Raw genomic sequence first — 16014 nt, 5'->3', positions numbered from 1 at the left:
TGAGCTGAGATTGCGCCACTGCACTCCAGCCTGGGCGACAGAGACTCCATCTCAAAAAAAAAAAAAAAAAGGACTGAAACTTCGATGCTTATTTTCAGCCCTCAAACACCACAGATCCAACATTTGTGTTACTGACCTTCCACCAAACAAAGAGGCAACATCTGCGATCAGATGCTGGTTCTTCCAGTAGATGATCCTGATGTCCTGATAGAAAATTCAAGTTAAACTGATGTCCCCTGACTTATCTACACTGCCACATATCTAAGTGCCTCAAAACAATACAGCTTTAGGAACCACAGAGCAATCATCATATGAGGGTTATCAAGAGAGAAGAACCAAGGATTTGGAGAATGTTAACACATGTTTTCGGGCCATTAAATGAAACCAATCCAAAACTTTTTTTAAAAAAAAGAAAATGTTGCATTGTAGCTGACATATACTATGAGGTGGGCCTGTACTATGGAGGTGGGCCTGTGATGGTTATCTGTATTAAACATCTACAGATATTTTTTCTTGTCAGCATTCCCTAAATAACACAGTGAAACAACTATTTTTATATCGTTTACAATGCATTAGGCATTATAACCTAGAGATGATTTAAAGTGTACAAGAGGATGTGCTTAGGTTCTAGGAAAATACACCATTTTATATAAAGCACTTGAGCATCTTCAGATTTAGATGTTCTGAAGTGGGGAGCGGGGTGCCTGCAAGTAATCCCCTGAGAATACCAGGACATGACAGTATTTCAGAGAAACAGAAACTACACAAGGCTTTACCACATTTTTTACACTCATAGTTTCTCTCCAGAGTAAATTCTTTCATGTATCTAAAATAAACAAGGAGCATGGAAAACAAGAATCGTTTTCCATGTTCCTTACAGTTATGAGATCTATCGCCAGCATGTCACATTGTATGCCTTCAAACGATTGAGAGAGAAAGGAAAGGCTTCCCATGTTCCTAACATCATTGTTTTTCTCAAGTGTGAGTTCTTTCATGGTTTCAGAAGGTACTGGAATAGTGGAAGGCTTTACTTTTTTTTTTTTTTTTTTTGAGACGGAGTCTCGCTCTGTTGCCTGGCTAGAGTGCAGTGGCACGATCTCGGCTCACTGCAACCTCCATCTCCCAGGTTCAAGCAATTCTCCTGCCTCAGCCTCCCAAGTAGCTGGTACTACAGGTACATGCCACCACGCCTAGCTAATTTTTGTATTTTTAGTAGAGATGGGGTTTTACCATGTTGGCCGTGATGGTCTCAATCTCTTGACCTCATGATCTGCCTGCCTTGGCCTCCCAAAGTGCTGGGATTACAGGTGTCAGCCACCACGCCCAGCCAGCTTTACATTGCTTATATCCATACAACTTTTCCCCATTGTAGGTCCTTTCATGTCTTTGAAGGGAACTGTGATAACAGAAGGCTTTCCCACATTCCTTACACTCAAAGTTTCTCTGCAGTGTGGGTAATTTTATGTCTACGAAAAGCAACAGGATAACGGAAGGCTTTCCCACATTCCTGACATTCATAAGGTTTCTCTGCAGTGTGGGTAATTTTATGTCTATGAAAGGTCGTGGGATGACTGAAGGCTTTCCCACAGTCCTCACATTCATACGGCTTCTCTCCAGTGTGAATTCTTTTATGTACTCGAAGTGAACTGGAATATCTGAAGGCTTTCCCACATTCCTGACATTCATAGGGTTTCTCTCCAGTATGAGTCTTTTCATGATTTTTAATAGAACTGGGAAATCTAAAAGCTTTACCACATTGTTTACATATATAGGGTTTCTCTCCAGTGTGAATTCTTGCATGTTTTCTAATGGAACTGGAACAATTAAAGGCTTTCCCACATTGCTTACATTCATAGGGTTTCTCTCCAGTGTGAGTCCTTTCATGATACTGAAAGGAATTGGAAGAAGCGAAGGCTTTCCCACATTGCTTGCATTCATAGGGCTTCTCTCCAGTGTGGATTCTTTCATGTTTTTTAATGGAACTGGAACAACTAAAGGTTTTCCCACATTGCTTACATCCATATGGTTTCTCCCTGGTGTGCGTTCTTTCATGTCTATGAAAGGAGCTGGGAAAACCAAAGGCTTTCCCACATTCATTACATTCATATGGCTTCTGTCCAGTATGAGATCTTTCATGTGTGAGATATAAACTGAGATTATCAAAGGCTTTCCCACAAAACTTACATTTATAAGGTCCATCTCCACTGTGCACGACCCTGTATCTTCGAACAGTTTGGGGAGAAACAAAGGTTTTTTCCCATTCCTTACAATCATAGGGTTTCTCTCCAGTGTGAGGCTTTTCATGTGTTTGGAAGGAGTGGAGGCAGCTGAAGGTTTTCACACACTGCTTACATTTATGTGGCTTCTCTCCACGTTCCTGACACTCATATGATTTGTGTCCAGTGTCAGCTCTGATGTAGCAATTCAGAGATGAATGATCCATGTTGCCTTCTCCACACACACTGCTTTCACATGGTTTCACCCCAGGAAGAGTCTTCTTGTTCATTATACCATCTGGAATCAGGCTGAAAGTTTCTCCACATTGACCATCTTTACATTCACAGAGTCTCTCTGCCATATGATTTCTATAAAAAATAAGAAGCACATTACAAAGAGTTTGTTGATAAATAATTTTATATTTATTAGCAAGCATTTGATTTGCATATTTTACATTATCATGAGAAATGTAGGCTTTATGTTCTGTCTGAAGTGTCTGACAGTGAGTGGACTGAATTCTCTGCAAAGGGGCTCTATTACAGCTATTATCAAAACAGCGATGTTACTAGGCAGTTTCTTTTTTCTTGTCTTTTTTTTTTTCCTGAAACAGGGTCTCACTCTGTTGCGCAGGCTGGAATGCAGTGGTATGACCACAGCTCACTGCAGCCTCCACCTTCCAGGCTCAGACAATCCTCCCACCTCAGCCTCTCAAGTAGCTGGGCCTACAGGCATGCACCACCAGGCTTGGCTAATTTTTTTTTTTTCCTTATAGAGATGAGTTCTCACTGCATTGCCCAGGCTGGTCTCAAACTCCTGGGCTCAAGCAATCTTCCCATTCAGACTTCCAAAGTACTGGGATTATAAGCATCAACCAGCACATCTGCCACTATGGGGTTTCTTTTTTTTATTTTTTTATTTTATTTTATTTTATTTGTGAGACGGAGTTTCACTCTGTCGCCCAGGCTGGAGTGCAGTGGCACCATCTCGGCTCACTGCAAGCTCCACCTCCCGGGTTCACGCCATTCTCCTGCCTCAGCCTCCCAAGCAGCTGGGACTACAGGTGCCCACCACCATGCCCAGCTAATTTTTTTGTATTTTTAGTAGAAATGGGGTTTCACCATGTTAGCCAGGATGGTCTCGATCTCCTGACCTTGTGATCCACCCTCCTCAGCCTCCCAAAGTGCTGGGATTAAAGGCGTGAGCCACCGCACCCACCACTGTGGGATTTCTTAATACTGTTTCCAAAGCAACTATTTTGCAAACATTGAATGTGTATGTATTTAAGTATATATTTTTGGAGAAAACATTCTAAAAATTAACAAATTTGAAGCTGGGCTGCTTCACTTTGTTTGCTTGTTCTTTAGATTTCCACTGGGCACAGTGGCTCATGCCTGTAATCCCAGCATTCTGGGAGGCCAAGAAAGGAGGATGGCTTGAGTCCAGGGGTTCAAGGCTGCAGTAAGCTATGATCATGCCACTGCACTCTAGCCTATGTGACAGATTAAGCCTTGTCTCAGATAAATGAATACATAAGTAAATAATATAATTTCCTATCACTCTAACATTATCTCAAGGGACACAGCTTCATGTTATAAGTGCAAATTACCTTCGATTTCTCCTGGAATTTTTGTACTGATCTTCAATGTTCCAGTCTTCCCATTTTATTCCTAAAATGTAGACCCATAAAAGTCATGATAAATAATTACAAAATTATAGAAACATTTTAGATTCTATGTTCACGGGACACTGTGGCCATTCCTGACTTATTCACCAAAGTATTATTGACCCTTGAACAAAATGGGCTTGAATGGCACAGGTCCACTCATATGCAAACTTTTATCAACCTCTGCTGCCTCTGAGGGAACAAGACCAACCCCTCCTCGTCAGGCTACTCAATGTGAAAACATGAAAAGGATTCCTTTAGGATGATCCACTTAATCAAGTCAATATGTTTTCACTTCCTTATGATTTTCTTGATAATATTTCTTTTTTCTAGCTTACTTTATTATAAGAATACCATATATAATAGACCAAACAGACCAGGCATGATGGTTTATACCTACAATCCCAGCACTTAGGGAGGACTGCTTGAGGCTAGGAGTTTGAGACCAGCCTGGGCAACATAGCAAGACCTCCATCTCCACAAAAAATAATTTAAAAATCAGCCCAGCATGGTGGCACTTGCCTACAATCCTAGCTACTCAAGAGTCTGAGGCAGGAGGATTGCTTGACCCCAGGAGTTCTAAGTTGTATTAAGCTATGACCATGCCCCTACACTCCAGCCTGAGTAACAAAGTGAGACACTGTCCTAATATACACATACATATACACACCAACACACAAAATATGTATTAATTGACTGGTTATGTTACTGATAAAGCCTCCAGTCAACAATAGGCTATTAACATTTAGCTTTTTTTCTTTTTATTTGAGACGAAGTTTCACTCTCGTTGCCCAGACTGGAGTGCAGTGGCATGATCTCAGCTCGCTGCAACCTCCACCTCCCAGGTTGAAGCAGTTCTCCTGTCTCAGCCTCCTGAGTAGCTGGGATTACAGGCGCCCAACACCACGCTCGGTTAATTTTTTGTATTTTTAGTAGAGACGGGGTTTCACATTGACCAGGCTGGTCTCGAACTCCTAACCTCAAGGGATCCACCTACCTCGGCCTCCCAAAGTGCTGGGATTACAGGTGTGAGCCCCTGCACCCGGCCAACATTTAACATTTTATAGAGTCAAAAGTTAAAACCAGATCATCAACTGTGCAGAGGTTAAGAGTCTCTGACACCCACTTTGTTCAAGGATCCACTGTATTCCTTTTTTTTTTTTTGAGACGGAGTCTCGCTCTTTCGCCCAGGCCAGAGTGCAGTGGCGCTATCTCGGCTCACTGCAAGCTCCGCCTCCTGGGTTCATGCCATTCTCCTGCCTCAGCCTCCCAAGTAGCTGGGACTACAGGCACCCACCACCACACCTGGCTAATTTTTTTTTTGTATTTTTAGTAGAGATGGGGCCTACCATGTTAGCCAGGATGGTCTCGATCTCCTGACCTCGTGATCTACCTGCCTCGGCCTCCCAAAGTGCCGGGATTATAGGTGTGAGCCACCATGCCCGGCCTTACTGTATTCCTTTTTTTTCAGATGGAGTCTTGCTCTGTGGCCAAGACTGGAGTGCAGCAGTATAATCTTGGCTCACTGCAACCTCTGCCTCTCAGGTTCAAGCAATTCTCCCACCTCAGCCTCCTGAGTAGCTGGGACTACAGGCGTGCACTACCACGCGTGGCTAATTTTTGTATTTTTAGTAGAGATGGGGTTTCATCATGTTGGCCAGGCTGGTCTCAAACTCATGACCTCAAGTGATCCGCCCACCTTGGCCTCCCAAAGTGCTAAGATTGCAGGCGTGAGCCACTGCATCTGGCCAGTCTACTGTATTCCCTACCATGTTTCAAATCATTGAGCAGTGTAGATGACCAAGAAACACTTGTTCTGTAATTGACTAAGTGAAGAAATGATGTCATCCTTACCTACAGACATCAGGTTCCTGATGATTTCCCACATCACATCTCTGTAGAGTTTCTTCTGGGAAGGACCCAGCAAAGCCCACTCCTCCTGGGTGAAGTTCACAGCCACATCCTCAAAGATCATTGAGTCCTGAAACATCCCACATGGCAGAGGAGGAAGGTTCAGACCGACAGCACTAGGAAGTTATACTCACTTTAGAGGAAGTTCACACAATGCTATAGACTCCACACATTTATTCAATGACTTGGTCATCAGACTCTTATCCTCTGTCTATACTCACTTTCTCCAGCACAGCAATTCTGATGCTAGAATTGAACACATTCAGTAAAGTAATAGCCAATACGGACAAGCCTCTCATTCATGATTTCAGGGAGTGAGATACGCTGCCTAGATCACCTCTAGTATCTTTCTGTCTAGTGGGTCTATACTAACTCTCATGACAAAGTCCTACTATGTGTTGTCTACAAGAGACAATATTAGCAGCTCTGAGACATATCCCTACACACATTTATTTAGAAAGTTGAACTATGATGGTATCTCAGAGCTAGATTTAAGGAGAGCTGCACCAGCATAACAAAGAAAAGGAGCTGTGTGCCTAAACTATTTATTCAAACAATATGATATTTGCCACTGGGCATAGTGGCTCACACCTGTAATGCCAGCACTTTAGGAGGCTGAGATGAGTGGATTGCTTGAGCTCAGGAGTTCAGGACAAGCCTGGGCAACATGGTGAAACTCCATCTCTACAAAACATACAAAAATTAGCCACGCATAATGGCGCATGCCTGTAGTCCCAGCTACTAGGGAGGTTGAGCTGGGAGGATTGCTTGAACCCAGGAGGTAGAGGCTGCAGTGAGCCATGAGTGTGACACTGAACTCTGGCCTGGGTGACAGAGTGAGGCCCTGTCTCAAATTAAATTGAAAAATAAATAAATAAGTAAATAATATGGTATTTGCTTAATTTCCATCTTCCTTCTGAGAGTTTGAAATTTTGTGACATAATCAGCAGAGAAGCATACCTGATCAGCCACTGCTAGGTTTGAATGTTTGTCCCCTCCAAAACTCATACTGAAACTTCATCCCCAATGTGTCAGTATTCAAAAGTGGGGCCTTGAAGAGGTGACTATGTCATGAGGGCTCTGCCTCATGAATGGGTTCATTCACTGATGGATGAAAGGGTTAATAAGTAAATGAGATATCCTGGGAGTAAGATTGGTGGCCTCAGAAGAAGAGGAAGAGACACCTAAGCTAGCACAATCACCCCCTCCCCTAGGAATACCCTTCCTCCATTGCCTCAGATAGTGAAGAGTCCCCACTAGCAAGGCTTTCAACAGGTGCGCCACCATGCCCTTAGACTTCCCAAACTCCAGAATTATACAAAACAAATATCATTTCTTGTATATTATCCAATTTCAGGTATTCTATTCTAACTAACATAAAACAGACTAAGATGGCCATGAAAAAAAAACTCTGGGTACTAAGTGTCTGAGTGACCTTGGTACGTAACATTTCACATGTTCTGTCAACACTTGTTACTTGGGGGATTTAGCCCATTCTATGTGATTACAATAAGAGAACACCTGGATGCTGGCAACTGGTTTTCCGTAAACTAAATTTAATGAAGTGTAACATAAGGTTAATGAAATGTATTTCGTCATCCTAAAGGAAAATTTTTAAACACTAGGTAACATCAAAGGAGAATGAAAGATGGATAAAGATTGTACATGTTCTTCTAAAGAACCGCATGTCAGCCAGGCGCAGTGGCTCACACCGGCAATCCCAGCACTTTAGGAGGCCGAGGCGGGCAGATCACAAAGCCAGGAGTTCGAGACCAGCCTGGCCAACATGGTGAAAACCCGTCTCTACTAAAAATACAAAAATTAGCTGGGCGTGGTGGCAGGCACCTATAATCCCAGCTACTCGGGAGGCTGAGGCAGAAGAATCGTTTGAACCCGGGAGGCAGAGGTTGCAGTGAGCTGGGACCGCGCCATTGCACTCCAACCTGGGCGACAAGAGTAAGACTCCATCTCAAAAAAAAAAAAAAAAAGAACTGCATGTCACCAAGGTGTCATCTCTCATGAATATTTACAAAATTCCCTAAATCATTAAAACAGACCTCTTAGTAGTCAATAAAAGCTACTTAAACAAAACTAATGGAGGTAACAAATGTCTAAAAATGCTAAAAATCTTCTAAACCAGAAAGTGACAGCTTACCTAACACACATGAAGGATTTTGAAACTATAATATTCAACACACCACACTGTTGACAGAAAGATGAACCAAGAGAAAAAGGTAAGTGAAAATGTAGAATAGACCAGGCGCGGTGACCTACTCTACCATTTTATTTGCAAATATTATATTTATTTGATTTGCAAATATTATCTTCGTATACTCCAATTTCTCCTGGGCCTACGAAAAGTCTGAAATAAGGCTCTCTTCTCTATTTCAACTACACTGAAACCTAACTGGGGTCAAAAATTGGCAGGGACTACATAAAAATATTGTCAACAAAAAGCCTGCAACCATCTGGAACAATAGTCTATGACTGAGAGAATAGACCATCTAAGACCCAGAAAAACAATCTGGAGAGAAAATTACCTTCAGAAATTAGGCTAATCAAAAGCACTTTGGTATCCTGGGGAATTGAGAAAGCCTCACGTATGCCCCAGGAAATAACACATTTCTAGAAAAAACCTGAGGAGGCCCTAAGTTTTGGCACTGGCTGATCTCTAGGCTCAGTTCAGCAGAAATTGGAGGTTAAAAGAGTTTTAAACAGTCGGCCGGGTGCGGTGGCTCACGCCTGTAACCCCAGCACTTTGGGAGGTCGAGGCAGGCAGATCACCTAAGGTCAGAAGTTTGTGACCAGCCTAACCAACATGGAGAAACCCCGTCTCTACTAAAAAATAAAAAATTAGCTGGGCATGGTGGCGGGTGCCTGTAATCCCAGTTACTCGGGAGGCTAAGGCAGGAGAATCGCTTGAATGTGGGAGGTGGAGGTTGTGGTGAGCTGAGATGGCGCCATTGCACTCCAGCCTGGGCAACAAGAGCAAAACTCCGTCTAAAAACGAAAGAAAAGAAAAGAAAGAAAGAGAGAGAAAGAAAGAAAGAAAAGAGAGAGAGAGAAAGAAAGAAAGAAAGAGAGGGAAGGGAGGGGAGGGGAGGGGAGGAGGGGAGGGGAGGGGGAGGGGGAGGGAAGGGAAGGGAGAAAGAAAGAAAGAAAAGAAAACAAGTACAACAAACAGAGAACAATTACATATATACATATTAATACAATTGTATCAATTGCCACTTTAAATGTCTGTTATTTATATACACAAAAAAGAGACAGAGAGTAACACAGTAGATTAAACAAGGCTCAGTAATGTGTACAAGAAAATCATCTCAAACTAAAAGATATGAATAGATTAAATAAAAAGGTATGACGAAAGATAAGCCATTCTAACACTAATCAAAAGAAATGTGCAATAGTTTTATAAAACTCAGACAAATCACATCTTAGATCAAGGAAAATGGCAAGGAATTTTCCTCATAATTGCCTTGGGCTTGCTTTTTTTTTTTTTGAGACAGAGTCTCACTGTGTCACCCAGGCTGGAGCACAATGGCGCAATCTCGGCTCACTGCAACCTCTGCCTCCTGGGTTCAAGTGATTCTCCTGCCTGAGCCTCCCAAGTAGCTAGGATTACAGATGCCTGCCACCATGCCCAGCTATTTTCTGTATTTTTAATAGAGACGGGGTTTTGCCATGTTGGCCAGGCTGGTCTCGAACTCCTGACCTCAGGTGATCTACCTGCCTTGGCCTCCCAAAGTGCTGGGATTTCAGGTGTGAGCCACCACGTCCGGCCATAACTGCCTTGTAAAAGAGATTTTGTAACAGTGAAGAGGTCAATCCTGCAAGAAGACATAATAGGACCAGGCGCAATGACTCACACCTGTAATCCCAGCACTTTGGGAGGCCAAGGTGAGCAGACTGCTTGAGTCCAGGAGCTCGAGGCCAGCCTGGGCAACATGGTGAAGCCTTGTCTCTACAAAAAAAAAATACAAAAATTAGCTAGGCATCGTGGTACATGCCTGTAGTACCAGCTACTCAGGAGGCTGAGGCTGAAGGATCACTTGAGCCTGGGCACTGGGAGGTCAAAGCTGCAGTGAGCTGTGATTGTGCCACTGCACTCCAGCCTGGGAGACAGATGGGGACCCTGTCTCAAAAAAAAAAAAAAGACATAAAGTATAACAATCTTTATTACTTATATGTATGCCCATAAAATATAACATCAAGATACAGGACAAAAACATAAAACTATAAGACAAAATATACAAATCCAAAATTGTAGTTGGAAGCAAACAGTTCACCTCTATCAATAATTAATAGGTCAATACAGCAAACAAATCACTAATGATACAGCTAAACTCAACAGCATCAATAATGTATTAGTCCATTCTCATGCAGCTAATAAAGACATGCTTCAGGAAAATTACAATCATGGCAGAAGGGGAAGAAAACACGTCCTTCTTCACATGGTGACAGGAAGGAGAATGAGTGTCCAGCGAAGAAGGAAGCCCCTTATAAAACCATCAGATCTCTTGAGAACTCACTATCACCAGAACAGGATGGGGAAAACCACCCCCATGATTCAATTATCTCCACCAGGTCCCTTCCACAACAGGTGGGGATTATGGGAACTACAATTCAACATGAGATTTGGGTGGGGACACAGCCAAACTGTATCAATTAATCAACTGCATTTAATTGATATGTATTTATAGAATCCTTCATTCAACACCAGCAGAGTACACATTCCTCTCAAGCTCACGTGAAATATTCACCAAAGTAAACTACACTGGAAGCATAAAATATGCCTTAACAAATTGAATAGAAATGCTATAAAGTATGCAATCAAATCATATTAAACTAGAAATTGATAACCGAAAGATAGTTGAAAAGCTTCCAAAAGTAGAGATTTAATCTGAAGCTGAAATAGGTGAACCAATCTTTGCAAGGTGACAAGCCCAGAGATAGTAAGGACCTAGAATGCAGACGTCTGACTCAAGTGTCACATCATATCCTCCTGTCACCAGGGGCATCCCCCCATCCCCATCCTGCTCACTGAAGTGCTCAGTGACCACCCTCCCAGGAGAGGACACATTGTGCATCCCCTGTGTTCCTAAAGTGCATTTTGCTTTTCAGGTTCTTGCACCATCTCAGGAGGGTGGGTTTTCCTGTTCTTAGGAATAGTTTTCTCCCTTCACTATTCTGAGAGCATCCAGAAAACAGGAGTCATTTCTGTCCTGTCCCTTCAATACCACCATCCAATTGGCTGATGAGCCAAGTGTCCCCAAGGAATGGAATCTGGAATCTGGGGTTGGGGAAGAAAAGCTGAGTGTCCCAGGGGATTAGAGCTTTTTTTTTTTTTGAGACTGGGTCTCACCCCAGTTGGCCAGGCTGGAGTGCAGTGGTACGATCGCAGCTGACTGCAGCTTTGACCTCCCTGGCTCAGGTGATCCTCCCACCTCAGCCTCCCCAGGAGCTGGGACTAGAGGCACACGCCACCACATCCGGCTAGTTTTTTTGTATTTTTAGTAGAGACGGGGCTTCGCCAAGTTGCCTAGGCTGGTCTCAAACTCTTGGACTCAAGGGGTCCACCCGCCTCGGCTTCCCAAAGTGGTGGGATTACAGGCTTCCCAAAATGGTGGGATTACAGGTGTGAGAGACTGTTCCTGGCCCAGGATTAGCTTTTTAAGGAGGGGAATACCAGGGGACTTCTCCCACCCCAGGGCACCCAGCTCCTCTCCTGGGAAGCCCCAACTCCACGCCTCAGGTTGTCCTCTGGGAGGAGTGACCCACCCTCCAAGAAACATGGAGGCTGTGGGCATCTTCAGTCAGCCCCAGGCAGTTCTGAAACCCAGGACCAGGATAAGATGGAGGGTGAGTTGAGGACACATCTCCCTGTAAAGTTTCCAAAGATAAACCTCAACCCAAAGACATTCTCAGGTGTCCGTGCCTCGGACAGATAAAAGGAGGAGAGGCATAAAGATTGTTTACAGCAAGTGTCAGGTGCTTTTTCTCGGCTTCCTCAAATGTGAAATGTTCACAAACACAAAACAAATCTTTACAAAAAGAGCCATATTTTGCCCTCTTAAAAAAAAAAAAAAGCCTATTAAAATATTACGTGTGGCCAGGCGCCATGGCTCACACCTGTAATCCCAGCACTTTGGGAGGCCTAGACGGGCGGATCACCTGAGGTCGGGAGTTCGAGACCAGCGTGGCCAACATGGTGAAACCCCGTTTCTACTAAAATACAAAAATTAGCCGGGCATGGTGGCACGCGCCTGCAGTCCCGGCTACTCGGGAGGCTGAGGCAGGAGACCTGCGAGGCGGAGGTTGCAGTGAGCCGAGATCGTGCCACTGCACTCCAGCCTGGGCAACAAAGTGAGACTCCGTCTCCACCAAAAAAAAAAAAATTATATATATATATTTTATATATATAAAATATATATAATTCATATATATATAATTTCATATATATAATTCATATATATATGAAAAACGTGTGAGGACGGTTGCAGTGGCCCATGCCTGTAATCCCAGCACTTTGGGAGGCTGAGGAGGGTGGATCACCTGAGGTCAGGAGTTTGAGACCAGCCTGGCCAACACGGTGAAAACCCGTCACTACTAAAAATACATGAATTAGCCGCGCGTGGTGACGGGCGCCTGTAATCCCAGCTACTCGGGAGGCTGAGACAGGAGAATCGCTTGAACCCAGGAGGCGGAGGTTTCAGTGAGCCGAGATTGCGCCACTGCACTCCAGCCTGGGCGACAGAGCGAGACTCCGTCTCAAAAAAAAAAAAAAATAAATAAAATAAAAAATATATATATATATACACACACACACACACACACCTACACACACACACACGTATATATGGCTGTGTTTGAAACAAAGCCTGGGGGACGAAGAGTTGACATCGTTGTGGTGAACTGAAGAGGAGGCCAGCTCTAAAACGCGGAGCGGGATCTGGAAATCCAGGGATTTGCTGGCAGCCCTAGGAGAAGCTAGGCCAGGGATCACAGTTGCGGATTTGAGACCCTGCTTCGCATATATCTGGATATCTCAGTAAAAACCCGAGCCCCTTGGAGACAAAGGAGGAACTGGGGACCCCACAGACCGCTGCTCCTTCCACATGAACCCCACACCCGAGGAGGATTCCCCCCATGACCCTCCCGAGTCCCCGCACAATCTGGGGAGACGCGGGGCTGCGGACGCGGAGCTGCCCAGAGGAGGCTCCGGAGCCTGGGCCGCAGTTGCCGCGCAGGGACCGGACAGGACGCCCGGAGTCCTGGCTGCAGGCCCAGCCCCACCCTGAGGCCGAGGGGACCGAGGACCGAGCTGGGCCAGGGCACTCGGGTCCTCAGACCCCAGAGACAACAGCGAGGTCTGGGTCCCGCCACGGCCGGTTCCGGTCGGCTACAACCAGCCGTACCCTGTCTCGGGACCCCAGGCCTCGGACACTCACCATTTCCCGGCTTCCGCGGTATCCCGGTTCCTACCTCCACCTCCAGCTGCCAGTACAGGCTCCAGCGGGACCGAGCAGGGAGCCGAGCGCAGGGGACAGAGAAGACGCCGCCGGCTTTTTCAACCTCGCATCCTCCAGCCTGCAGGGCGCCTGATTGACAGTTCTCGCGGCCCCGCCCAGCGTCTCTGATTGGATAGTACTCCAGGTCCCGCCCCCTAGACACTGAGTGACAGAAGTGATCTCCCAGTGCTGAGTGGAGCCAGAAGAACAGGTTGCAGACACAGCTCTTGGAAAGGGGCGGGCGGGGGAGGGGGGGTTCCTCCCTGGGCAGTGACCTGACCCCTCCCAGGGAATATTTGCATTTAAGAAGAATTCCTGCCAGTAGTCTGCGAGCCCTTCCTGCTTCTTCCTCCTGGACTGGGGGGTCACAACTGTGTGCAGGGAATCCCAGACTCACTGTTCAGTGGAGCCATCTCCTGGCCTCGGAGCAGAAGGGGAGCCGAGGCCACACAGGCCACACTGCAGTAGGAGAGGGGGTCTGATGTCCTCCAGGGATCAGGAATTTGGGATGAGGCTGCTGGCTGCATGGCCAAGCCTTTCTCCCACCTGATCTCTCAGTCTTATTTTTTTATTTTTTATTTTTATTTTTTGACGGAGTCTCGCTCTGTCGCCAGGCTGGAGTGCAGTGGCGCGATCTCGGCTCCCTGCAACCTCCGCCTCCTGGGTTCAAGCGATTCTCGTGCCTCAGCCTCCTGAGTAGCTGGGATTACAGGCACGCACCACCACACCCAGCTAATTTTTGTATTTTTAGTAGAGACGGGGTTTCACCATGTTGGCCAGGATGGTCTCAATCTCCTGACCTCGTGATCCGCCCCCCTCGGCCTCCCAAAGTGCTGGGATTACAGGCGTGAGCCACCGCGCCCTGGAGTCTACTCGTTTTCACCAAGAAAATAAAAACACAGCAACAATGGAATAAAATTGTTAAATGTGTGGAAAAACTGGAATTATATGGCAGCAATAGTCTCTAAAGGAATCAAAAGAGAAGAAAAGCAAAAACATGAACTAGCTCAGAGAAGCAGTTTTTCAGCCACTGTTCAGCAGGATTCAGGAGGTTAAACAGATTCTTGAGAGCCAGATTCTGACTGTTGAAACAGAGCCCCAGAACCGATCACAACCTGATGATGAGGCCGCAACACTGAAGAATTTAACTCTAGGCTCTCAACATGCCTTCCTGTCCCCTCTGCATAGTGTGGCAACACTCTCTCTCTCCTTCCAGACCTTCATTTTCTTTCCTTTTTTTTTTTTTTTTTGAGACAGAGTCTCGCTCTGTCGCCCAGGCTGGAGTGCAATAGCGCGATCTCCGCTCACTGCAACCTCCGGGTTCAAGGGATTCTCCCGCCTCAGCTTCCAGAGTAGCTGGGATTACAGGCACCCGCCATCATGCCTGGCTAATGTTTGTATTTTTGTAGAGACGAGGACACCGCGCCCAGCCCCAGACCTTCATTTTCACCAGCAGGAAACTCACCTGGAGTCAGTTTAAGGTACTGACTGACATGAATTGTCAAATTCATAAACCTTTTCTCCATAAAGTAATCCAATGGGTCTCTGACCTTAACAGATTTTCTACATATATCAAATCACAGTCTGACTCCAGCTATTCTATGCGTAAACCAAAAATAAAATTCAAAGCCCACCCCTCTCTCCCAAACTGAAGGATTCCCCTCTCAGCTAAAGGCATCTCAAAGTAAACCTGAAAATCTAGAAATCTAGTTCAGGCCACGATGGAAAGCAGGGGTCACACCTGTAGTCCCACCTTAGCACCTATAGTCCCAGTTACTTAGGAAGCTGAGGTGGGAGGATCACTTGAGCCAGTGAAGTCAAGGCTGCAGTGAGCTGTGATTGCGCCACTGCACTCCAGCCTGGGCGACAGTGTGAGACTCCGTCTCAAAAAAAAAAAAAAATTATCGTAAGTGTGGATGAGGACATGGAGAAATGGGAATCCTTGTGCACTGGTGTAGAGAAAGTAAAACACTGCAGCCACTGTGTAAAACAGTATAGCTCTTCTTAAAAAAGGTGAACTTAGAATTCCCCTGTGACCCAGCTATTCAACTCCTAGATATATATCCTAAAAAATCAAAAGCACAACACACAGAGACACATGTACGCCAATTTCACAGCAGCCTTATTCAGAACAGTCAAAATATTATTGTGGAAAAAACCCACATGTTTATCAACATACAAATGGATGAGCAGTGTGGTTTATCCCTACAATAGGATATTTTCAGGCACAAGAAAGCAATGAATTACTGACACATGTTTACACATGCATGCAACTTGAAAACATTATGCTAAGTTAAATAAGCCAGAGACACAAGAATAAATATTGTATGCTTTCACTTATATGAGGTGCCTAGAATAGTCAAATTCATAAAGGGATAAAGTAGAATAGAGATTATCAGGGCCTGTGAATAGAGGAGAATGTGGAGTTACGTGTATGAGTATGAAAATTCAAGTTTAAAAAATGGGCGGGGCCGGGTGCGGTGACACATGCCTGTAATCCCAGCACTTTGGGCGGTTGAGGTGGGTGGATACCTGAAGTGAGGAGTTTGAGACCAGTCTGGCCAACATGGTGAAACCCCATCTCTACTAAAAATACAAAACAAAAATTAGCCAGGCATGGTGGTGGCCGCCTGTTATTCCAGCTACTTGGGAGGCTGAGGCAGGAGAATCGCTTGAACCCAGGAGGCAGAGGTTGCAGTGAGCCAAGTTCAC

General features: G+C 45.1%; 1 protein-coding gene across 1 annotated transcript; it reads right to left on the bottom strand.

The window, feature by feature from the left end:
• Positions 1 to 1198: 1198 nt before the first annotated feature.
• Positions 1199 to 13829, bottom strand: LOC129020388 (zinc finger protein 627-like). Its single transcript, XM_054464645.2, has 5 exons — positions 13700 to 13829; positions 13277 to 13491; positions 5735 to 5861; positions 3824 to 3884; positions 1199 to 2585 (listed from the first exon to the last, which is right to left on the bottom strand). Exons 1-5 carry the CDS (start codon positions 13827 to 13829, stop codon positions 1433 to 1435), a joined length of 1686 nt encoding a protein of 561 aa, XP_054320620.2. The 3' UTR covers positions 1199 to 1432.
• Positions 13830 to 16014: the final 2185 nt, after the last annotated feature.

This window comes from Pongo pygmaeus, chromosome 20 (genome assembly GCF_028885625.2).
Source record: "Pongo pygmaeus isolate AG05252 chromosome 20, NHGRI_mPonPyg2-v2.0_pri, whole genome shotgun sequence".
Classification (NCBI taxonomy): domain Eukaryota; kingdom Metazoa; phylum Chordata; class Mammalia; order Primates; family Hominidae; genus Pongo; species Pongo pygmaeus.
The sequence above is the reverse complement of the archived record's forward strand: the minus strand, read 5'-3'. Positions and strand labels throughout refer to the sequence as shown.

Bases quoted from the DNA above. Each gene is read 5' to 3' on its own strand.
- LOC129020388 (XM_054464645.2), bottom strand. From the start codon at position 13,829: ATGCAGCCAGCAGCCTCATCCCAAATTCCTGATCCCTGGAGGACATCA. The intron at 13,492-13,699 runs GTGAGTCTGGGA...GGCTCCACTCAG, and splicing joins GGAGATGGCTCCACTGAACA to CACTGGGAGATCACTTCTGT. The intron at 3,885-5,734 runs GTAAGGATGACA...TCTACATTTTAG, and splicing joins CAGGAACCTGATGTCTGTAG to GAATAAAATGGGAAGACTGG.